Source organism: Globicephala melas, chromosome 16 (assembly GCF_963455315.2).
Source record: "Globicephala melas chromosome 16, mGloMel1.2, whole genome shotgun sequence".
NCBI lineage: Eukaryota > Metazoa > Chordata > Mammalia > Artiodactyla > Delphinidae > Globicephala > Globicephala melas.
This window is the reverse complement of record NC_083329.1, coordinates 43849149-43873239: the sequence shown is the minus strand read 5'-3', so window position 1 is coordinate 43873239 and position 24091 is coordinate 43849149. Positions and strand designations below refer to the sequence as shown.

At 38.1% G+C, this 24091-nt stretch overlaps 1 protein-coding gene and 1 long non-coding RNA gene across 4 annotated transcripts; one reads left to right on the top strand and one right to left on the bottom strand.

The window, feature by feature from the left end:
• Positions 1 to 692: 692 nt before the first annotated feature.
• TFAM (transcription factor A, mitochondrial) lies at positions 693 to 17020 on the bottom strand. Of its 2 annotated transcripts, XM_030843998.2 has the most exons (7): positions 16789 to 17020; positions 16098 to 16216; positions 14749 to 14819; positions 14188 to 14337; positions 10628 to 10723; positions 5122 to 5178; positions 693 to 3637 (listed from the first exon to the last, which is right to left on the bottom strand). In XM_030843998.2, exons 1-7 carry the CDS (start codon positions 16887 to 16889, stop codon positions 3509 to 3511), a joined length of 723 nt encoding a protein of 240 aa, XP_030699858.1. In that variant the 5' UTR covers positions 16890 to 17020; the 3' UTR covers positions 693 to 3508. The 2 variants fall into 2 exon arrangements, with proteins under 2 accessions (XP_030699858.1, XP_060142366.1); XM_060286383.1 differs by lacking the exon at positions 10628 to 10723.
• A 122-nt stretch (positions 17021 to 17142) lies between these two features.
• Positions 17143 to 23823, top strand: LOC132593653 (uncharacterized). 2 transcript variants are annotated; one of them, XR_009559398.1, is made up of 3 exons: positions 17143 to 18776; positions 19960 to 20110; positions 23563 to 23823. It is a non-coding gene; the product is annotated as an uncharacterized lncRNA (long non-coding RNA). The 2 variants fall into 2 exon arrangements; XR_009559397.1 differs by lacking the exon at positions 23563 to 23823 and having other exon boundaries at positions 17143 to 17328; positions 18561 to 18776; positions 19960 to 22397.
• The last annotated feature ends 268 nt before the right edge of the window (positions 23824 to 24091 follow it).

Below are 24091 nucleotides of genomic sequence, written 5' to 3'. Positions count from 1 at the left end.
CGAACCCGCGTCCCCTACATCAGCAGGCGGACTCTCAACCACTGTGCCACCAGGGAAGCCCTAGGGTGATTTTTAAATGTTTAGCTTATTTAAAATTCTTGTTTAGGGTCAATTTTAAGTATGTAGCTTCTTAGCCAGGAAAAAAAAATTTTTTTTAAGTATTTTTTAATGTGCTACAAAATAGTCATGTTTCATGTATTTTCCATTAAATATAATCAATGATTTAATCAATTACCAAAAGTACTTTATTTGTGAACAATGTGAGAGACTGATACTAGCTTTGTATAGTTTTACTTTCTGTTTGGAAAGTTTTACAAATTCAAAGTAATAAATATGTTCATTTCTTATTCTTCCCAAAGGTTCAATTTTTTAAGAAGTATTTAAAAAAAATATTACTGCTTTAAAATTTCAAAACATACAGTCTGTGCTTATAACATTTTCAAATTTGTCTGTAAGAGCTTGGAGCTTTGAAAAGAAGAAGGGAGAGGGGCTGTGAGGAGAGGAAAGTAAGAGAGTATTCTTGAGAGAATTCTTATAGTAAAAAGATTGATAAAATTAAGAGAAATAATGGACACTTATTACTTAACTACATAAGAACTTCTTGCTGCTTTAGCACAACCTGGTGGTGATTAATTTTAGGTACAGTAAATGTCAGAAAAATCAATAAAGTTTTCTAGTTACTTTAACTCTACTTGTAGTAATATCATTTTAATTCAGAAATTTAAATATATACATTCATAGCCAACTATTTAAAAAAAGAAAGTGGGATTTCCAAAAAAGGAGTTAGCCAAAAGCAACAGCAAAATTACATGATTACAGTAGGCTGAATCTGCACATAATATCCCTTAAACATCAGAAAGTAAAATAATTACACACGTACCCATCATCAATTTATTTCAAAAAATTTAATACTGGTACTCTAATGAACAAAAGTATAAACATCTCTTTATGACCAACTGCTCAGAAAAGCATAAACACTGCTTTCATTTCCTCAGCATCTTTTCCCTGGCACTATTCTTTAGCTCTTACAGCAATTACTTTGTTGGGTCAATTCAAGAAAAGTCTAAAAAGTAAGGTGTTATATGACTGGCCACTGGTTATTGATATAAGCTCTTATTCTTTATAACAACAGAATATTTGTGTATATTGTTAAACTGGATGGCATTTGATATATGGCATGCCAGTCTTCAACAGGTACTGAAGTTTATTAAGAAAGGTGTGAAATCAGATTATCCTAATATTTAAAGTATTAATGATGACATTCTTTTAGAAACAAAAACAAATAAAATGATATCATAAAATGGTTTTGCTCTAGCTCCTTTCACTGTTTCATACTTTTCTTCCCTATATTAAGATGTAAATATTTAAGAACTTACCAGACACTGAACTTCCCAGTATATTCGGGAAGATAAGATTTGAATGTGTTTGCTATAAAATGATACAGGTAAATGCTAAAAGAGCTCAGAAAGTAATTGCAAAGATGTGTTTTATACTACACTTGTCCTGCAGGTGTTTACATAACTAATTTCTCTACCTCACCCATTCTATAATATTCATTACAAACACTGACTCCTATCTGCTCCCTAGGCTCATCTGACACACAGAACACAGTAAATTATTTGAGTGATTATTTTCTCCATTCTCTTGAGGATGATACAAAATCAGTACAATTCTAGATGCTATAGGGAATTAGGGCTTACTTCTCTCCTGGAAACCTAATTGAGAAAAGCTTGTGATAGACACTAGCACACGTCCTTTTCTTCCCTAACCCTTACTCCCCAAAATACTCTAGCCTCAGACCCAAGGTGCCTATCTACCTAATGGCAGACTTTGTCCTGTATTCCTATCCACAGGGGAAAGTTGTCTGAATACACTCAGCTTCATATATTTAACTCTTAGGCTTCTCTTAAGCTATATTTTTCCCTACAGTCCCTACCTTTGCCAAATTCGGTATGTAAAAAGTCATTTTTTCATGACTTTTAACTTATTTTCTATCCACAAACTACAAAAATTTTCATTTGTTTCTGGAGATCTAGAATACACAATTTTTTGGCATAATATTTTGTATAATATAAATTTTGAGTTATCTTATTCTTGTGAACTGATGATGACAATAGAATATTTTGCTCAAAAAGCTGGTGAGGATTTTGAAAACCTTTGCTTGACTCTCCTAAGAGGATAAACAAATGCTAAAGGATGGTAAGGTTTATATGCTAACTGGCAAATTCTTAAGGATTATTTTACTGAGCCATAGCAAATAATTTAAGAGCATCTCATTCCACACTGTACGGGTCAGTCTTTGCAGGCTATCCATCTCTGTAACAACTAGTCAACTTTGTCACTGTTGCACAAAAGCAGCCATAAACAATGAGTATGGCTGTGTTCCAATAAAACATTATTTATGGACACTGAATTTCATATTATTTTTCATGTGCCTTGAAATATTCTTTTTTTTTTAACCATTTAAAATTGTAAACACAATTCTTACCTCACAAGGCCATGAAAAGCAGGCAGTGGGCTGGATTTCACCAACAGGCCAGAGCTGGGTCCCGTACATAGGTTTTTGTATGTTATGCAAAATGTTTAAAAATTACAGGCTCCAAATCTAGAGACAGGAGACTTATGTTTTTTAGATCTCTCATTTTAAAACTTATACCAAATAAGTTCTCTACTTTCTGGATAAATATAATCATGTAAGAGAAAAAATAATTCAGAATACAAATTCCTACTTTAAAAAAACAAAGAAAAAAAAAAACCCCAGAAAGCTGTAAAATGAATGTCTCACCTTAAAACATATAATTAGGAAACACTTATATTTTTACTCTATGCAATATAAAACAATATGCATAGATATGGTACATAATTTTTTAGTTTTTAATTTAGGAAAAAAGATAATGAGGAAAAGGTTTATAAATTTCTCTATCCCTTTTATAAAAGTTGCAACTGACACCAGAAATCTCTTGCATGTACAACCGTCAACTCTGACTACAATATGAATTATACCTAGGATTTGGAATTTGCCAACATGAGTTCTGGATGCTCTATTAAAAACGAACAATTATATCACAGAACATTATGGGTTCTACAAACGTTGAGACACTTTTGAAAAGGAAACTCCTGCCTCCATAATATAAGGAAACAAGAATATTCTTTCCATAGTCATAGAGTATAAAAAAACTTCACAGTCTGATTTACCTTTATCAAAGGTAAAATGATTCACGGTTACATTTCATGGATTATTTTGATGCTCAGTGGTTCCTAAACACAAAATACATTCTGCATGAACTCTTATCTGTTTGGGTTTTCCAAAGCAAGACACCAATACAAAATGTATTGAATTGGCTGGCAGAAGTCAACGGGCTAAAGAAAAGAAATTAAATATAAATGTTTACCAACTTTTATCCATTTTAATTTTACAACAGCTTTGGGTATTGAGACCTAATTGGTTTCTTGTGTCTATCCATTATGAACATAATTCAATCTTCTATTTTAATACTTCTCAGGGTCACTATTTTGCTGTGTATTTCACTGACCGTCGTACAAGATCATCTCGTCCAACTTCAACCATTTGTTCTTCCCAAGATTTCATTTCGTTGTAATAACGAACTTTATCATCTTTAGCAAGTTGAATATATACCTGAGAAAAAGTATAATCGTTAAAATGATTTCTTTAGAGGAATCTTTGCAATTAATTTCTGCAATGCTTTCCTATATATACTCTAGAAATTACCTTACTATTCTACATGTGTAAGGGGGGATTGGAAACGAATGTTTTCGTGAGATAAAAATTAGATGAAAAAAGGTAAGAGATAAAGATTTTAAATATTAATGAAGTTGTTACAATTTCAGGGCTTGGAGTATGGAAAAGGAACAGGGGCCAGATGTGACCACCACTGGATACAGTGACACTAAGTTATGAGTGACACTGTTTTAGATACCAATTTTATTTGCAGTAAAAAACTACCAGGGGGCTTCCCTGGTGGCGCAGTGGTTAAGAATCCACCTGCCAATGCAGGGGACAAGGGTTCGATCCCTGGTCCGGGAAGATCCCACATGCTGCAGAGCAACTAAGCCCGTGTGCCACAACTACTGAGCCTGCACTCTAGAGCCCACAAGCCACAACTACTGAGCCCATGCACCACAACTACTGAAGCCCATGCCCTAGAGCCCCTGCTCTGCAACGAGAGGCCACCGCAATGAGACACCTGCGCACCACAACAGAAAGTAGCCCCTACTCGCCGCAACTAGAGAAAGCCTGCACAGCAACGAAGACCCAACACAGCCAAAAATAAATAAACTAAAAAAAAAACAACCTACCAGGGACTTCCCTGGTGGCACAGTGGTTAAGAACCTGCCTGCCAATGCAGGGGACACAGGTTCGAGCCTTGGGCTGGGAAGATCCCACATGCCGCGGAGCAACTAAACCCATGCGCCACAACTACTGAGCCTGTGCTCTAGAGCCCACGAGCCGCAACTACTGTGCCTGTGCACCACAACTACTGAAGCCCACGTGCCTAGAGCCCATGCTCCGCAGCAAGAGAAGCCACCGCAATGAGAAGCCCGTGCACCACAATGAAGAGTAGCCCCTGCTCGCCGCAACCAGAGAAAGCCCACGAGCAGCAACGAAGACCCAATGCAGCCTCAATTTATGTATGTATGTATGTATGTGTGTATTTATTTATTTATTTCTATATAAATAAATAAAAGAATCTGCCTTCCAATGCAGGGGACATGGGTTTAATCCGTGGTCAGGGAACTAAGATCCCACATGCCTGCCATGGGGCAACTAAGCCTACGTGCCACAAGTAGAGAGAAGCCAGCGCACCACAAGTAGAGAGAAGCCTGTGCACTGCAATGAAGAGCCCATGCTGCAACGAAAGATCCTGTGTGCCAGAACGCAGCCAAAAATAACAAATAAATATTTTTAAAAATAAAATAAAATGAAGCCAATTAAAAAAAAAACTACCAAAAGAGAAAAGCCAAATTGGTTCCAAGAATATGAAAATGATTTAAAAATACTTTGTGTAATATAACATTGTTTTCACATGAATCAAGCCTTGCTCTAACATATTCTCATAGATATTCTAACTAGACACTTGAGACTAAAACCATACTACTTACTTGCTTTTGAGAACTAGAGAGATTTTTCCAGCTTTCATTTATAGTTTTCAGCTTTACCTGTAAAACAACATACCGTTAAGTACCATCTTTACCTGTAAAACAACATACCTTTAAATACCAGATACAGGGATTTCAATGATTAAAGAAAAATGTTTTTTTATTATTCATTCCAATAACAAACACTCAAATATCAAGAATCACAAAGATTCATCAATTCTTAACATTTTTTCTAAGTAAAAATTATTAAACTGTTAAAATGTACAAATATTAATGGTATGAAGGTATTTTAAAAGGTATCTTTTTAAAATCTGAGATATAATTGACATATAACATTAGTTTCAGGTGTACAACATAACGATTAGGTTTTTGTGTATATTGCAGAATGATCAGAGTAAGTCTAGTTAACATCCATCACCTTACATGGTTACAAATTTTTGTGTGTGATGAGAACTTTTAGGATCTACTCTCTTAGCAACTTTCAAATGTGCAGTACAGTATTTACTACAGTCACCATACTGTACCTTACATTGCCAGGACTTATTTATTTATAACTAGAAGTTTGTACCTTTTGATCTCCTTCACCCATTTTGACCCCCATCCCCACCTGACAACTCTAGCAAACACCAATCTGTTATCTGTGTCTATGAGCTCTTTTTATAAGATTCCACATATAAATGAGATTATACGTTGTCTTTCTCTGATTTTTTTTCACTTAGCATAATACTCTCAAGGACCATTCATGTTGTCACAGATGGCAAGACTCCCTTATTTATGATGGCTGAATAATATTCTACTGCATATACACATTTTCTTTATCCATTCATCCATCAATGGACACTTAGATTGCTTCCATGTCTTGGCTACTGTAAATAATACTTCAGTGAACATGGGGGTGTATATATCTTTTTGAGTTAGCGTTTTAGCACAAGGGTTCCCTTTTTACCGCATCCTTATCAACACTTGTTATTTCCTGGGTTTTTTTGATAATAGCCATTCTAACAGCTATGAGCTGATATCTCATTGTAGTTGTAATTTACATTTCCCTGTTAGTGATGTTGAGCACCTTTTCAGGTACTTGTTAGCCATCTCTATGTCTTTCTTTGGAAAAATGTCTATTCAGATCCTTTGCCCTTTTTTTTTTTTTGCGGTACGCGGGCCTCTCACTGCTGTGGCCTCTCCCATTGAGGAGCACAGGCTCTGGACACGCAGGCTCAGCGGCCATGGCTCACAGGCCCAGCCGCTCCGCAGCATGTGGGATCCTCCTAGACCGGGGCACGAACCCGTGTCCCCTGCATCGGCAGGTGGACTCTCAACCACTGCGCTACCAAGGAAGCCCCTTTGCCCATTTTTTAATCAGTTTTTTTTTTTTTTTTGCTGAGTTGTATGAATTCTTTAAATCATTTGCAAATATCTTCTCCCATTTGGTAGCATGACTTTTCATTTTGTTGATGGTTGCTTTTCCTGTGCAGATATTTATCTTTTTGGATTCAGAAACATTAATAATCAAGTATAAACTACATTCTATCATAGACTAACTTCAAAGACTAAGAGTTTTATTTCCTCTCTGTAGCTTAAAATTTTCTTGTAAAATTTGTGCCAACATGTTTAGGTGTAGTCACAGGAAAAATACAACACCAGTTCTTATTCTACTTAGCTGAACTTAACTATGTGACTTGGAAAAAGTCATATTACCTCCCTTAGGCTTGGTTCTTCATCTATAAAATTAAAGGGATGCAGGGATCCCATAGCGGGCGGAGAGGCAGAGAGGAGAATGAGTATGCGTCACACAGCTTGTGCTGTTGCTACCAGAGAGCAAAGACTGAAGGGAAAAATGGGTGGGTGGAGAATAAGGGGCAGAGAAGAGACAGAGGGATAGGAGAAGGAGAATGTGAGGGAAAGAGGGATATGGTTTGAAAAGTACCTGTTTAAAGCTAGGAGAATATCATTAGTGATTTTAAGGAGAAGTAGAGTTAAAACAATGAACTTTACTATTCTGACCAGAACTTTGACTGAATTTTATTTTCCTATTAAGAAAAAATGAGGTACCAGATAGTATCCGAGCCTATGTTTTGAATATTTTAAACTTACCTTTATAAACACATTTAGTATATTCAGGGACGGTTACTAAATAACTGTCCTCTTAGCTTTGGAAAGAATTGCTTTAATGCTCTCTTTCATAACATATCTTTTCTTTCATAACATATCTTTTTCATAACATATCTTTTTCCTTGTATTTAATCCATAGGGACTACCCTGGTGACACAGTGGTTAAGAATCCGCCTGCCAATGCAGGAGACACGGGTTTGATCCCTGCTCCGGGAAGATCCCAAATGCCGCAGAGCAACTAAGCCCATGCTCCACTACTGAAGCCCGTGCGCCTAGAGCCTGTGCTCACAAGAGAAGTCACTGCAATGAGAAGCCAGCACACTGCAACAAAGAGTAACCCCCACTCGCCACATCTAGAGAAAGCCCGAGTGCAGCAACGAAGACCCAACATAGCCAAAAATAAATAATAAAATAAATTCAAAAAATATATTTAATCCATAAAGTTTCACACTCAATGCATTAAACAATAATTTATGAAGTTGCATGAATAATCTTTCACCTAAAAAAATAAATCATGAAAAAAAAGGGATGAAAAGACATTTACTTCTGTTGCTTCCTAAAACCCCATTAAATGAGCCCTTCCACCATGTGAGGACACAGTGAGAGGTGCCAGCTATGAACCAGAAAAGGGCCCTCACCATGATGGTGCCTTGATCTTGGATTTCCTAACCTCCAGATCTGTAAGCAATAAATTTCTGTGGTTTATTTATTTTTTAAAATTAAACTAAAATTTCTTAAGGCATAAAAACCATATGGACAAAGACAACAGGAGAGGGCAGTACCAACACAACATTTTGGAAGCTGAAAAGCAGGTGTAGAAATGATACCTAAACCCAAAAAAGTAAAAGGCAAATTGATTTACAATGCAGAATTCTCAAGTAGCTCAGAAATTTGGCAGCACCAGACAGGTATAAAATAGAGGAGAAGGTCAGGCTAAAACATGAGATCGACTGAAAGTCTGTTTAAAAAAGAGGTTAAATCCCCACCATGGGCAGATTCTATGATATTCATCCTCTTAAAAGGGTAAAATAGTTACTCTGTGGATGCCCAGTACAGTTGGGGCAACAGTAACATGCTGAAAACAGGGAGATTAAGTGAAAACGTATATCCCAGAAAGAAATGCAAAAAAGGCCAAAACAATACAGAAAAGCTAAGAAAACTAAAGGACCAGTTCAGAAGATGCATAAACAAATAATAAGAGTTCTAGAGAGTCTGAACAAAGAAAAAAGAGAAGGGGAGAAAAAAGAAAACAGATCACAGTCAAAAGACCAACAATCAAAACGGCTTTATACTTCTCGAAAGCAATTTAGAAAGCTACCAGAGAAAGGAGCAATCTTTTTAAATTTTTCAAAGAACATGATTTCCTAGAATTCTATGTCAAGTCAAACTATCAAACAAATGTAGACAAGCAAGAACTCAAAAAATTAATCTCCCATGTACTCTTACTGGGCTGGGGGAGATGCTGTAATAGAATCAGTAAACCAAGAAAGACAACAGAAGAAACAAAAGCACCACAAGGGTGATGATGAAGATCCAGGATGTCAGCTATGCACTAAGCATAGAAGGCAACAACCAAACTGGAACATATCAGAGGTTCCGGATTGAAACTGACAGAATATTTAATGCATCTAAATGTACTCAAAGCTAGTGAATATTGAAGAATTTGGGTGGAATTATGGATAGTCCATAAAAAACTAAGCAAATACAAAAACAAGACATGGGGCTTCCTTGGTGGCACAGTGGTTGAGAGTCCGCCTGCCAATGCAGGGGACACGGATTCGTGCCCCGGTCTGGGAAGATCCCACATGCCGCGGAGCGGCTGGGCCCGTGAGCCATGGCTGCTGAGCCTGCGCGTCCGGAGCCTGTGCTCCGCAACGGGAGAGGCCACAACAGTGAGAGGCCCGCGTACCGCAAAAAAAAAAAAAAAAGAAAATCAATTTCAGGGAAAGTTTTGCAAGAAAGGAAAAATAATCATAGCAAATGGAACACCTCAGCTATGAATATGGTTTACATTATCATAAAATATTAAGTACTCTATATTGATCTAAACAAAATTATGATAACTATATTGGGGGGTAGGATGATGGAAATGTGAACAGCGGAATAAGAAAGTTAAATGTTCATCAAATAGTGAGAGGTAATGCCTAAAATATATGTAATGCTTAGAATTTTTTTAAAAAATCAGGAAGTAACAATACAGAACATTATTTAGAGATATGGAGGTAAATACCACAAGAATCGACTAAAACAGAATGTATTAGTCGTAAGGAGTAAGGAATAGATAGAGTAGAGTAAGGAATACGACAGCACGGTAAAACTAGTATCTTTCATAACAAGTCTCATTTTGATTCTTTAAACTATATGGATGTATTTTTTACATGAATAAAAATGATATAATTGAGTTAATTTTAATTTCCAGGGATAAGGCCCAGCCATGAAGCTTCTGAAGTGATTCCAAGATGCAGTCAGAGTTGAAAACCACTGATTCAGATTCTCAAGCATATAACCTTCTTATACTAATAAGAACACTATCAATAAATCCAAGGTAAGTTAGTGACTGAGCAAATTCCAACTAAAAAAATAAATAGGCTTGCTTTTTTAGTAATGCAGGGCCATGGAAACTAAATTTAAAATCCCAAGGGGAGTAAATCAGTAAAAGTATATAGCCAGGAAAAAGTACATCACATATATACATTATTTAATCATATGTTCAACAGGATTTGTAAAATGATCTAAGTAACCCAAAGAGGCAGAGTGGCAAAAAACCTTCATCTCAGATTGACAAGAATTAGGAATCTGAACCGACTTCTCTTACCATGGCTTAATATAAAAGGAAAAATACAATTGTCAATTTGGAGCCTCTAAGAAGGAAATAAATGCAACACCAAGCCACAGCAGGAACGACAAGCTTTTTTTTTCCTGCACATTCCTATGACATTCACATGTGTAATACATTCCTGTGGGCAAAACTAAAATTTTATTAAAGGATGTAACATGAAGCCATAGGTTACACTCAAATCCCAGTACAAAATATTACACCTCAACCCTACTTTCCCAGTGACTGTAAAACAGTTAAGAACTGCTGGATAAGAAGTCTCCAGAACTTTAACAACCCTATAAAGCTGAAAATTTTATGTTTTTTGAATTTTAAAAGTTGACTCTCTCTCTCTCTCTATATATATAGGCAACTACATATTCAAATTACTTGTATGTGGTAAGAAAAAGGATTCTTCTTTAAAAGAGATACAAGAAAGAGGGCCTTATTTGTATATAGTATTTGTTTATAGTAATTTAACACTTTTCTTCACCATTTGACATGTGGCACCCCTAAAATTTCCTGTCTAGGTATTTTAAAAATTAGAATAAACAAAAATTTTAAAAATAAACAGTTCTGTTTTACCTGTGATGTACCATCCTTAGCTTCCTGAAAACGTTCAGCTATAAAAATGTTATAAGCTGAGCGAGGTCTTTTTGGTTTTCCAAGCATCGTTAACTCCTAAGTAATAAAAATGGAAGAGTGAGATAAAGTTTTAACCTCTATGAGACTTAATTTCACCTACAGAAAAACTTTATTCACTACTATGCATTACAGAATGTTCTTTAAAGTGAACATTATGATTCTTATATAAAGTATGTGATTGTCCCTCTTGGGGTCAGAATTTTTATAGTAATGTTTTGAAAATTCTAATAGATTTTGTGAGTTATGTTTCATACAAAAACATTTCCTTTACATATTATTTTCATGGTCTCCATGAACTGAATAACTGAGCACATATGTACAAAATCTTTTTGTACACCACCATCTCCTTGGCCAAAGCACTACATGTCTCCACCACAACTCAAGAACATTAGAGTATCTGTTTAATAATCTCTCATTTCATTTCCTTCCCTGCATGTCTCTCAACCTTTAACCCTCAACAGATATGTTAATTTCAATTCTTTTTACTATGTATCAAAAGGGGTCGGGGGATGCATTATCTAATGAAAGATATTGCATCATCTTAACTTATTTAGTTGCTGAATTTGATAGTAATTTGTAAAATGATGGAGCTTTTAATGGCAATTTGGTTACAGTCAATAACAAACCCAACTTTCATTCATAAGTAAAAGTAGGGCTTCTCTGATTTACATGTAGAGATCACTTTCTTGGCCCTGAACCTCTCAGTCAGAAAACTAGGCATTTTACAACTTAACTATGCATTTCCCCTTTTGTTTCTAGAGTTACTGCTAGGGATTTCTCTCCTAGGTGCTTCACCGGCAACTTCCTGATTCCCACACTTCTCACCTACTCTCTAACTAGTTGGAACTGGGACTCTAATGGAAAGGAAAATTCCAACAGAGAGAAAGAAAACACTCAGACTTCAGGTTTCCGGTTCCACATGTAAGGAGTTTGGATGTCACCACTCCATCCTAGCAAGTATAAAGCTGAACAGACTGCAAAATCAACAACTCCTCTTGGATGCACAGAAGAGAGGACACATGGCAAACTGCTGCCCCCAAGATTGAAGAGACAGACAGAGGGGTGAACACAGGGAGTCGAGGCTTACCGAAGCAGAGACTCAGGAATGGAAACCAGTGCCGGGGAGGAAACTGAATTGCAGTTAACAAACTGCTGGAGGCTCCATGTGGACAACTCTGAGAGTTACCCAGTCATAGGAAGGACCTCACATTGTGAGGTTTATCCCCAGGAACTTGACCAGATTCCAACAGTAAATATCAAGAAAAATCCCCTCTTGCTTTCAGCAGGATGAGAGGAAAAGGAAACATTTTGAAATGCCTGAGCATTTTATTATTCTTAACAAGGCCTGCCCTCAGGGGAAACTAGTTAATCAGAACCTAACCTGCTGGTATACTATCAGAGCCTAACTGACTTCAATGAAAGGAAATACCTGACTACAGCTTATTCTAGCCATCCTGCACCACCTACAAAGGGGAGAAAAAACTGAGAAACACTTGTGAACTTCACAGAGCCAAGGCAAAGGCTCATTAAAAGACCAAGACCTAATCACAGGACTGTAGAATGCTTCCCTTGTCCCCATGCCTAACCACATTACTAAGGCCTATATACAGCATTTCTTTTTACCCAGCACATCATGTCCAGCTATCAAGAAAAAATTTCAAGGCATACTAAAAGGCAAAAAACCTAATTTAAAGAGACAAAGCAATCCTCAGAACTAGACATGGCAGGGATGCTGTAATTATCAGACCAGAATTTTAAAACAACTGTGATTAATATGCTAAGGATTCTAGACAGCTTGCAAGAACAGATGGGCATTGTAAGCAGAGATGGAAATCATTAAGAACCAAAAAGAAGTGCTAGAGGGACTTCCCTGGTGGCGCAGTGGTTAAGAATCCACCTGCCAATGCAGGAGACATGGGTTTGATCCCTGGTCCGGGAAGTTCCCAAATGCTGCGGAGCAACAAAGCCCGTGAGCCACAACTACTGAGCCTGCGCTCTAGAGCCCGCGTGCCACAACTACTGAAGCCCATGTACCTAGAGCTTGTGCTCTGCAACAAGAGAAGCCACCGCAGCGAGAAGGCCGCGCACCACAACGAAGAGTAGCCCCCACTCGCCGCAACTAGAGAAACCCTGAGCACAGCAACGAAGACCCAACCCAGCCAAAACTAACTAAATAAATAAATTAAATAAGTGCACAATCATTTTTTTAAAAAAAAGAAGTGCCAGAGATAAAAAACACTAACAGAGGGAATTCCCTGGCAGTCCAGTGGTTAGGATTCTGAGCCTCCACTTCAGGGGGCACGGGTTTGATCCCTGGTCAGGAGGCAAGCTGCATGGCGCAGCCAAAAAAAAAAAAGGATCCTCGAAAACCCAAAAGCAAAGAGAGCAAAGACTGAAAAGAAAAGAAAACATAACAGAATATCCAACAACCATGGGACAACTACAATAGGTATAACACACATGTAATGAGAATATGAGGAGAACAGAGAAAGGAACAGAAGAAATATTTGACTAGGAAACCCCTTATATCTGCCCAATCCTCATTTCTGGTCCTCCCCACTCTAAATACTAGTTTGGGTGCATTAAGGAGAAAGGGAGAGCAAAAAAGGGAGAGAAAACCCTAGTTCTCAATCCTCCAAATACCATCCCTATGCGGAGACAGTTATTTCTCACTCTCAGTATCTTTTCTGGCCTCCTTTTACTAATTGGATCAGCAGTCTCAGATTACTATCATTGACATGAAATTGGGTGAGTCCTCAACCCGAGTGCTAGGAGGGCTTAAGACATTAGGGTTAGGGAGAAAGATCCTAGCACCTCACATTAAAGGCTAGAATCTACTTTTCCAGAGAAATAGTTTTAACTCTGATGACCCTTTTCTATTGTATATGTACTGGATCAGCAAGTTCTCCACCTCACACCTAATACTACAGAAAGATGTAGTCTAACTATCAAACAGTGGAATTTATAATGGATTAATACCTTAAGCTGGAAACCACTAATTTTGAAACATGTGGGGGTTTTTTTAATGAGGAAAAACAGAATTTCATCCTAAAGGCACTTCTTATTTGATTAGATACAACAGGCACTTTTTAAAAATTGTTGAGTTAATTCAGTCTATTCAGCAATATTCAAAGTAAAATTCACCATTACCTATAGAACAATTCAAATCAGTAGGTTATTCTAGACAAGACCCAGAAGCAAGATTCTTGCTATTCCTGATTTGGCTGTTTCACAACTCTGTTCCTACAGCTTTCATGCCAGTCTTAACTATATATCTTAAATTCAGATGCATCCAGAAGTAGCAAAAAGGGTTTCCAAAACAGACTCAAAGGCAAGTGGTCCTAGTGGCAGAAGGGAACAATCCTATTTTTTCCTAACTAGAGTACACTTGATGACATTCTACCATGTCATCAAAATAAGACAAAAACACCTATACTCATAGATATATATATATATATTTGTTATTTGCCAAAGGAAAAGAATATTACAATGATACTCACTCTCTTTTTTATTAACGCTTTCTTTTTTAAACGTTTCTGCATGATTTCTTTTTCCAAAGATACCAGCTGACTTGGAGTTAGTTGTTCTTTAATTCTGTTTATCTCTTCTTTGTATGCCTGCCAGTCTGTCCTGTAAGCATCTTCATACATCTATAAATAGAAAACTCATATAAGAAGTCAATAAACTGTTGTTGACTAATTAAACATAGCACACCTGTCAGAGAAAGACAACTGCATGACTTCAGGTAAAGATAGACTGAACCACCAAGTGAAAAATGTGCTCTTGGATCACATTTATAAGTCACGTATTTTTCATATACATGATTACTGAGGTGAAAGTCCAGTAATTAGCCTTCAACTTCAAATTGCTGCCAACCCTTCATCGCCACTCCCATACATCCATATTCTCATCATTTTTGTGGATCAGAACATATGAAGTTCCTTTGTAGATAACTGATGTTAAAAAAAAAAACTCTGGGTCATCTGGTTCCTTAAAGGACATGACAATTGTTCTTAACTACAGAATAACTGGTCAGCAATGTTGAAAACTTATATGCTTACCTTTTTCTCTGCATCAGGAAGTTCCCTCCATAGCTCAGCGATTTTTTTAATTAGTTCTGAATTTTTCGCATCTACGAAATGAAATAAAGTAAAAATTGATGTCACAATTTTATGTCTCAGGATCAATTTCTAAAGACTTCCAGGGAAGCATAATCCATTAGCTCTAAAATTAAGTATTTTTACAGATACCTCTATACCACACAACTTAATACAATGATTTAGCTTTTTTCTAACCAACTAATTTAAATACGATAAATAATTTAATATTTTCTAACATTGTTAAAGTCTGTTATCCAATAATTAGGGATTATCACTTACCACCAAAATGGTCTTCAGAAATTGACTACTAGTTTAAGTCATTGCATAATCAGTGTCTATAAGCTTTTTACTTCACATTTCAATCAAAACATTTTTCTTTTTTTTCAAGTCTTTCAGGAATTATCAAGTTCATTAAACCTGACTAAACAACAAAATATAGTCTTGATTCATGTAACACTACCTTGTATATCAATTACAGAAATACCATTTGCAAACAAACTAAATTATACTAAAACCAATTCATTATTCCCCATTGCCTTCCTCATCTTAACTGGAATGACAGGGTAAAAATGATTTAACAAACCACTTGTTAGTTTCAACTCCTACATTTTAAAAGATGTGAGTACTGAGGCATGTCTCTTAAACCAATTCTTTATAAGGTAAGACTATTAACAGCTCATTTGATTTTCACAAGTGCCCTGTGATGTACTGCATGTGAAAAGGCTTTAGAAATCATAAGCAAAGGTCAGCAATTACTAATTTAGTCATTATCTTTACACTGTAACCAAAATAAAGACCCACACCCTTTCTAGGGAGTCAACAAACCTCCTAACTGGAAATCTTTCAGGAACTCAAGAACTGACTTTCAGTGAAAAAGCTCCTGAAATTAACAGTAATTTGTGTAGAGCTTTAAAGTTTACATAACATGTCCACATAAGTTATTTCATTGCAACTTTATAAATAATTCCCAGTGGCAGAAGCAGGAGCTAAGCAAAAGGTAAAATGATTCATCAATGGTCCTCTGGGCCAATGGCAAAAAAGCCCAAAATTCAGCTTTTTCATCCTCTTCCCTGGGTGCTTTCCACTCTGCATGCTATTTTAAAAATAACTTTCACTAGTTCTCAATTACATTTAAAGCATTTTTATTTGGTAAAAAATATGTTATACCTCCTATTTTACAGAACATCAAACAGAATGGTTATGTTTCTGCATTCACTGGATGCTTTGGTAGAGAAAATCAAGTTTCCAATTTAACTGCTTAGTGGCCTCTTTATTACATCAAAGAAGAGTATATAGCCCAAACTCCTCACCTGGGTTCTGAGCTTTAAATATGGGTAGCTGTTCCTTAGAAAATCGAACGTATGAAGTCATAGGTTTCTTTGGATAACCAATGAAGTTAGATGAAAACCATCTTCGTACATTCGCAAAACTACATACAAATAAAAAGAAAATAACCATTGTTAAGCATTTAAGTGCCCATATTCGTAAGGATCTGAACACAGATGCCAAACAAGATGTCATCAAGATGCTATATATCTGACACCTTCGACAAGAAATATAATGACATTTAAAATCCTGTCCTATCCAGAGGCAAAAGCTTGCAAAACTTAAATCTCAAAGTCCTTACCTCCTAGGAAGGTAAGACAGTGGAGGAAAGCGTGTACACTCCAGCTCCTGGGCCCCGCCTCCTTAACGCCTAGATGAAGGCAGGAGACTCTTGGAGCGACTTCATAGGGGACGCCGAACCGGGTGCTCCAAGGTTAGACAATAAAAAGGGGCGGGGAGGAGGGGAAAGGTAGCCAGAAGCAAGGCACGGGGTACTGATGCAGTAAGGCCTGGTCTCAAAGCCACCATCCCCATGGCAAGGTCGAGGTCTGAATCACAGGGCCAACTCGGCCCTGACTTTTTAGGAGTGGCAGAAAACGGAGAAAAGCGTCTACATTCCAACCCCAGGGGGTCCTGAGCCCTGCCGCCTCCGGAGGCGCAGGCGAGCAGTCCTACCTGAGAGGAGAGCGCAGTCGACTGCCACATCCCGCGCAGAGGTCCGCTCCTGACTTTCCCAGAGCACTCAGCACGCCCCACACGCCCCGGAGAAGCGCCATTGCATCCGCAGACGAAGCACTGACCAGGCCCCAGTCTCGTACAGCGCCCGGGCACAATAAAACAACTCCAACAAGGACGACTTAAACCCGCGAGCTAACCCCGAAACTTGCTATCAGGCCCGCCACTCGCAAGGCACTATGGGACGTCGGTTAACATCCGGTTTAGATGGGGGCGGGGCAAGGAAGAAGGCGCGGGTGCCGTAGTGGGTTCCTTGGTGGGCGGGACTACGAAGAAGTAGGAGGAACTCGGGGGAGGAGAAGGGAAATGGCCGCACGGCTCAGCAGTTCCTCGAGGGGACGCTGCTGAGCCGCCTCTACCCCCATCCGCAGCCCGCCCTCCGCAGCCAGCTCAGCCGCTGGCCCAGGAGGCTGATGGAGGCACGGCGGTGGCCTCACCCGGACACTGTACTTGGCTGGCCTGTGACGACGGAAAGGACTAGTACGTAACAGACAATTTTACCACAGTGTAGCTGTGCCGCCCACGCTTCTTTGAGGTCAGGTTGCTGGGTGCTACGCGCCCAGCAGAGTCCCTCAGTTCAAGCAGGAGGTGGAGCTCAGAGTCCAAAATTACTGCCGAGGAGGGGGGTGGGGCATGGTTGCAAACCTTAAAATGCAGATTCCCAGGCCTTGCAGCAGAGCCAGATTCAGTATGTCTGTGTGGGTCCCAGGTTCCTCAAGGTTTAACAAGTTCTAATGCCAGTGGTAATGGGACCACATTAAAGCAATACCGATCCGGACCATCACCCCATCCACTGTCCACTGTCACTACCGCTGTCGCAGTCTTCAAGCTTGACATCCAACCCCTGCTTAATTTGTGGGGAGGAGACTTTGGCTAGTTAGTTGTCCGGAGACTAGAGTTCTAGCTTCAGCATTAACGTCTTGATCCGGGAATGTCGCATCCCCTCTCTAGGATTTAATTCCCCCACTGCAGCTGAGGACGCTGGACTACGTCAGCGTTTTCCCACCCAAAGCCCTGAGAACGTGTGACACGTATGCCTTGAGATTTTTTTCTTTTTTTTATACATTTATTTTATTTATTTACTTTAGGCTGTGTTGGGTCTTCTTTGCTGCATGTGGGCTTTCTCTAGTGGTGAGCGGGGGTTACTCTTCGTTGCGGTGCGCGTGCTTCTCATTGCGGTGGCTTCTCGTTGCGAAGCACAGGCCCTAGAGCGCGTGGGCTTCAGTAGTTGTGGCACGCGGGCTCAGTGGTTGTGGCTCATGGCCTCTGGAGAGCAGGCTCAGTAGTTGTGACTCACGGGCTTAGTTGCTCCACGGCATGTGGGATCTTCCTGGACCAGGGCTCGAACCTGTGTCCCCTGAATTGGCAGGCGGATTCTTAACCACTGTGCCACCAGGGAAGTCCTGCCTTGAGATATTGATAGATGTGCTGTACAACCATTTTCCATGTGGACAATGGCATGAAGAAGATTGGGAAGACCTAAACTAAAGCTATGGAAGGGTCCTTCTACTCTCACGTTCCATTTATTTCAAAGATAGCCACCTCCTGAAACAGCCTTTCCTCTGTTGGATAGCTTTGTTAGAAAATTCTTACCAGTGTAATATTGAGCTGAGAATCTGTAGCTTTGAAACATTGATCCTTCGGTGCCATAGAAAATTAAGCCCACTTCTTCTTTTAAGTGGTAAGCAACTATCACCACTTCCTTTTCACAGATTCTCAGGATTGAAAGGGACCTTCCAGGTCATCTGTTCAAACCTCTCACCCTGTCATGGAAGAAACAGGGCTGGGTTTTATTGTTTGTTTTTTTCTGAGTACATACTATGTACAAGGCCCCAAACAAATATAGACACAGCATTCTCACCACCTGCAGTGAAAACTAGTGGCAGAGGCAAAGAAAGGAAGAGTTGCAGTACAGTGTCAAGATAGAGGTAAGTATAGGCTAGACTTCCTTATAATTACATTTTAGCTAATTTCTGAAATAATTTTTCTTTATATTTTTCTAGAGTGTTTTTATTCTTTCAGATGTTTGGTATAAAGTTAAACTTCTTTTGGACATTTAAAAAGCTTTTTGTTGTTTTAAAGTGTCATTTTCATAAATCTTGCTATAAAGTTCTTATAAATCTGATCTATAACATTTCTATTTTCATCAGATTCCAATATTCTTTAAAACTCATATACATTGCAGTGATAATTTTATTCCAAACTCAGCATTTACACAGAAAATATAATTCTACCTACTTACTCACACTGTCTTTGAACAAAAAGGCATATGGCTTCATGTATATTTACTTTATAAAACTTGAAGACTTTTCCAGGGTTCTATCCCTTTATTTTGTTTTAAAATTTCATCTGCTCCCAGTGTTTCAGTCGCAGCTGACTTCAACTATCAGTTACACCCTCATGGTTCCCTATTTCATATTGAATCCAGACCTCTCCTTTTACTCTCACATCTATTGGGTTGGCCAAACAGTTTGTTCGAGGTTTTCCGTAGCCGTAAAATCTTACAGCAAACCCGAACGAACTTTTTGGGCAACCCCAATATATAGCCACTGGCATCTTTACCATCATGTTTCACAGATACCTCAGTTTTCCCTGAACAGAATTCACTATCTTTCCCCTATCTTGAACTCCTTCTCTTGGTAAGAGGCACCAGTATCCCATTGGAATCATGGAAGCCAATAACTTGATAAACTATTATATAATCTCCCTCATTCACACTCCTCACCCATCAACCAACTAATGATAAGTATTGCTGATTCTATTTCATTAGCCCCTCTAGTAAGTATTTCCTCCTCTTCCGTCACATTGCTATAGCTTTTGATCAGGCCAGTAGTGTGTTGGTAAATCAGCTCTCCGAAAAGAGAGCCCTAATTTGTAGTTTTTGCTGAGATCTATGGTGTAAATAAATACTCGCATGGCTGATTTCAAACCACCAACTGAATGTCACTGAACCTGAAGTTGGGAAGAGATATATATAATTGGCTTTTTAAGCCAGTACCAGTCAGCTCCTGTATGCCACTTGTTCACAACGGCTCTGCTATCTTTTCCCAAAATCTTACAGTAGTTTTCCTACTTTCTTCCTTTCTTTCTTTTTTTGGCTGCGTTGTGCAGCCTGTGGGATCTTAGTTCCCGGACCAAGGATTGAACCCATGGCCCCTGCAGTGGAAGCACGGACTCTTAACCAGTGGACTGCCAGGGAAGTCCCCAGTTTGCCTACTTTCAGTCTTACTTCCCTCCAAACCATATTTCACACTGTCACCAGGTCAGTCCTTCTAAAAGGCAAATCCCATTCATTCATTTGTTCATGAAGTATGAATGGAGCAGCAACTCTGTGCCAGGCAGGCAATGATCACATTTCTGTACTTGAAACCTTCAATGGCTCATGATTACCCACAGAATCAAGTTTAAATTCTCATATATGGCATGCAAGTCCTCCATGAACTGGCCTTTCTCCTCCCTCTAAAGCTTCATTCCTCCCTTCACCTTTGCTTGAAATAGTTTATTATTTAAATATCTATTTCTTGTCTGTTAATAAATACATCAAAGCACTTCAGTTTGGCTCTGAGTTTACCATTGCATTTTGTGTGATATGCCAAAGTTATGGAAATTACTGGATAAGCATACAGACTTAGTAGTTAGATCTAAGTTCAAATCCCGTGCTTGTTATTACCTGTGTGACCTTGCTAAATGACAATCTCTCTGTCCCAGAGTTTTCCCCTCTGTGAAATGGGAACAGTGATAGTTGATTCTTAGGATTGTTATGAAGATTAAATTAGAGAGTATATAAAAAGTTCCTGGCACAGAGTAAAAGCTCAATAAATAATAGCTATCTTTTTTTTTTGGCCATGCCATGTGGCGTGTGGGATCTAGTTCCCTGACCAGGGATGGAACCTGTGCCTCCTGCATTGGGAGCACAGAGTCTTAACCACTAAACTGCCAGGGAAGTCCCAACAGTGGTTATCATTATCCTTACATTATTCATAACACTTATTATTAGCTTCTAAATAATTATAGATGTAGTATGGATTGTATCCAAACAAAAAAGTCATATTTGCATCACAGCCCTGTCTTTTATTTTGTCATTTCCTCTCCCGATTAAATAACATATGAATTATATACCAGCATTGCTCCTCTCTTCCTATTGAACTTTTAACATTTCTTAATTATTAGTGGTGTTTTAGCATAAACACTATGGTAGGTGATGAAAAATTAAAGCAACACACACTTAGGTTGGAATTGTTCTTTAATGTTTTCAGAACATCTTTATATAACTGTATTTGATTATATGATTCATGAATTGAAGAAGTAGACAGAGCAAGTATTATCATGATCATGGTTCCCAATTTACAAATGAGAGAAATTAAGTTCAGAAAGCCCATGTCACAATGTTACAACAGTTAATAAGATGTGGAAATGAACACCTGGTCTTCCAATTCATTGTCTTGCACTTTTCCCATTATATCAGACTATCCCTCAGACTCAGTCAACATATCACATCATTCCAGCCCCAAATATCTTCCTTGGATCTTCTAGACTATGTGAACTCATATTATTTATTTGTGACATATCATATAGCCCTCTGGTTGTTAATCTTTTTTTATGTGTACATATTTTTTCCTCAATAGATGGTAAGCTATACTTGAGGACAAGGCTAAGTCTTATGCTTCTTTCTGTCCCCTATAATACTAGCATAGTACATTGAGCATGACGAATGGATGGAGGGAGGGAGAGAAAGAGAGAGAGGGAGATTTAAAAATGTAAAAAGATTAGTTTTGCACAAATAAGTTATATACAAATTTGGCACCACAGAAAACAGCAGCTACCTGTTAGAAGTGTCATTTGCCAATAGGAGGGACAGTTATGTGTGTAGATGGGAGCAATGTAAAATTTGGGAACATATGTATGAAAGCAATGATCATGGTTTATTGATATTGCACACTAGTAAAGCTGAAAGTAGCACCAATAAATAGCAGCAGCAGCAGTCAGAGACCACGATAATTCCCTGGTGAATAAGAGTTAGATCCATAGTTATCACTTGAAGAAAAAAATATTCCTAAGAGAAAGCAGTCTTGCTTTTGTAATTATAATGGACAAATAATCCAGCTACAATAGGAACAATCACCTAGTAGGTTTAGCATGAGGAATAGACGTAATTCTGAACTCATAAGTAAAATATATTTCTAGAAATAAGGTTATACTATAAACACCACATCTAAAGACAGTGTACTCATCAGCAATTAAATAGCACTGTGATAGGCATTGGAAATGGTACAAAAAGGATAAGACATCGTTCCTGTTTCAACAAGTTTACACTTTGGGGAAATAAAGTATAAACACACACAAGTTATAAAAGTATAACAGTTCTTTGCAGCAATATAAGAAAAAATTATAATCTGAATATCTCCTAGCTTTCCTGTAAATCAAGATTTTAATAAAGTATGTGAAGAAAACTACATGTATAATTTTTTCCTTCAAACCATTTTCATTCACTTAGAGTCTATTATCACCTCAGAGCAGTTTGCCTTTTAAAACAGTACACATGCCATGCAGTGCAGCCAAAACATAAAAAACAAAACAAAAACAAACAAAAAAACCCCAACAGTGTACAAAATGATGGAAAGGAGAGAAAAATTCTAAAGAAAGATCTATTGCATGTTAATAGTTCCCAGATATCTAAATTAGTTTATGAATTACTTCTCAATTAGAACAAGGTATGCAACCTTAATTATTAAGAGGGTATCAGAGGGGCTTCCCTGGTGGCGCAGTGGTTGAGAGTCCGCCTGCCGATGCAGGGGACACAGGTTCGTGCCCCGGTTCGGGAAGATCACACATGCCGTGGAGCGGCTGGGCCCATGAGCCATGGCTGCTGAGCCTGCGTGTCCGGAGCCCGTGCTCCACAACGGGAGAGGCCACAACAGTGAGAGGCCCGCGTACCGCGAAAAAAAAAAAAAGAGGGTATCAGAGTTATTTTTAACCATTGCTATAGCAGTATTATTATGCAAAATAAATATAGGTTTTCTATTTTAAAGCTGATTCTATGAGTCAGCAGGAGGAAGGACAAGTAAAATGGATAACTATAATTTTATGCAAATTATAAAACCCAAATTCATATTGCTGGATATTCCTGAAAGCCAAATTAAAGAGTGGAAGAAATTCAGAATGATTATATTGAGGGAATAATGCTATTAATAAACAAGATAACCTACATTGTCTGCCCTCACATTGTAAAACACTGGATCAATACAAATGGTAATAATTATAATTTAAAACTCAACTACATGGCAAGCATGTTAATATATTTTGCTTCTAATCCTTTCATAGATCCTACAAAGTGGAATTATTTGTGTTGTACAGGTATGAAAACTGGTATTCAGAGAGAGATATATAGGAAGGATTATCTTCCTTGTTGCATCTTGTTAAAAATTTCCACCTATGAATCCACAGTTTGCAGCTTTGAAATTATATTTGACTCTATGTAAGTGTAATATAGGCAATTCAGTGATGAAGTTGCCATAGTTTTTTTGTTTTTGTTTTTTTTTCTGGCTGCACTGTTCAGCTTGCAGTATCTTAGTTCCCTGACCAGGGATCGAACCTGTGCAGCCCTGCAGCATAAGCGTGGGGTCCTAACCACTGGACCGCCAGGGAATTCCCAGTTTGTTTGGTTTTTTTTAATATTCCCTTACATTTTATTGTTTCTTTTCTATCCTTGTAAAGACTCCTTCTTGGGACTTCCCTCATGGTCCAGTGGTTAAGAAAGACTCCACACTACCGATGCAGGGGGCCTGGGTTCGATGCCTGGTCGGGGAACTACATCCCACATGCCACAACTTAAGAGTTCAGATGCCACAACTGAAAGGTCCCACATGCCACAATGAAGATCCCACATGCTGCAACAAAGACCCGGCACAGCCAAATAAATAAATATTTTTTAAAAAACAGTTTAAAAAGACTCTTTCTTGACTTATTTAACTAATTTGTGGGTTGCTAAAAATAACATCTGAAGTTCCTTTATTTCCTCATTCATTCAGTCATTCAGGCTTGAATTTTTTAAAACTATACTCACACATATGCATGTGTGTGCATGCATAAAAAGTGTGCAAAATAATACACACAAAATTGGGTTTAATGGTGATTATACCTTAGTATTGCAGGAATGAGTAGATGGTACTCAATTTTTACTTTATATAGACCTGTATTGTTTTACATTTTTTCCAAAATACAACGGTAATATTTATCATTTTAA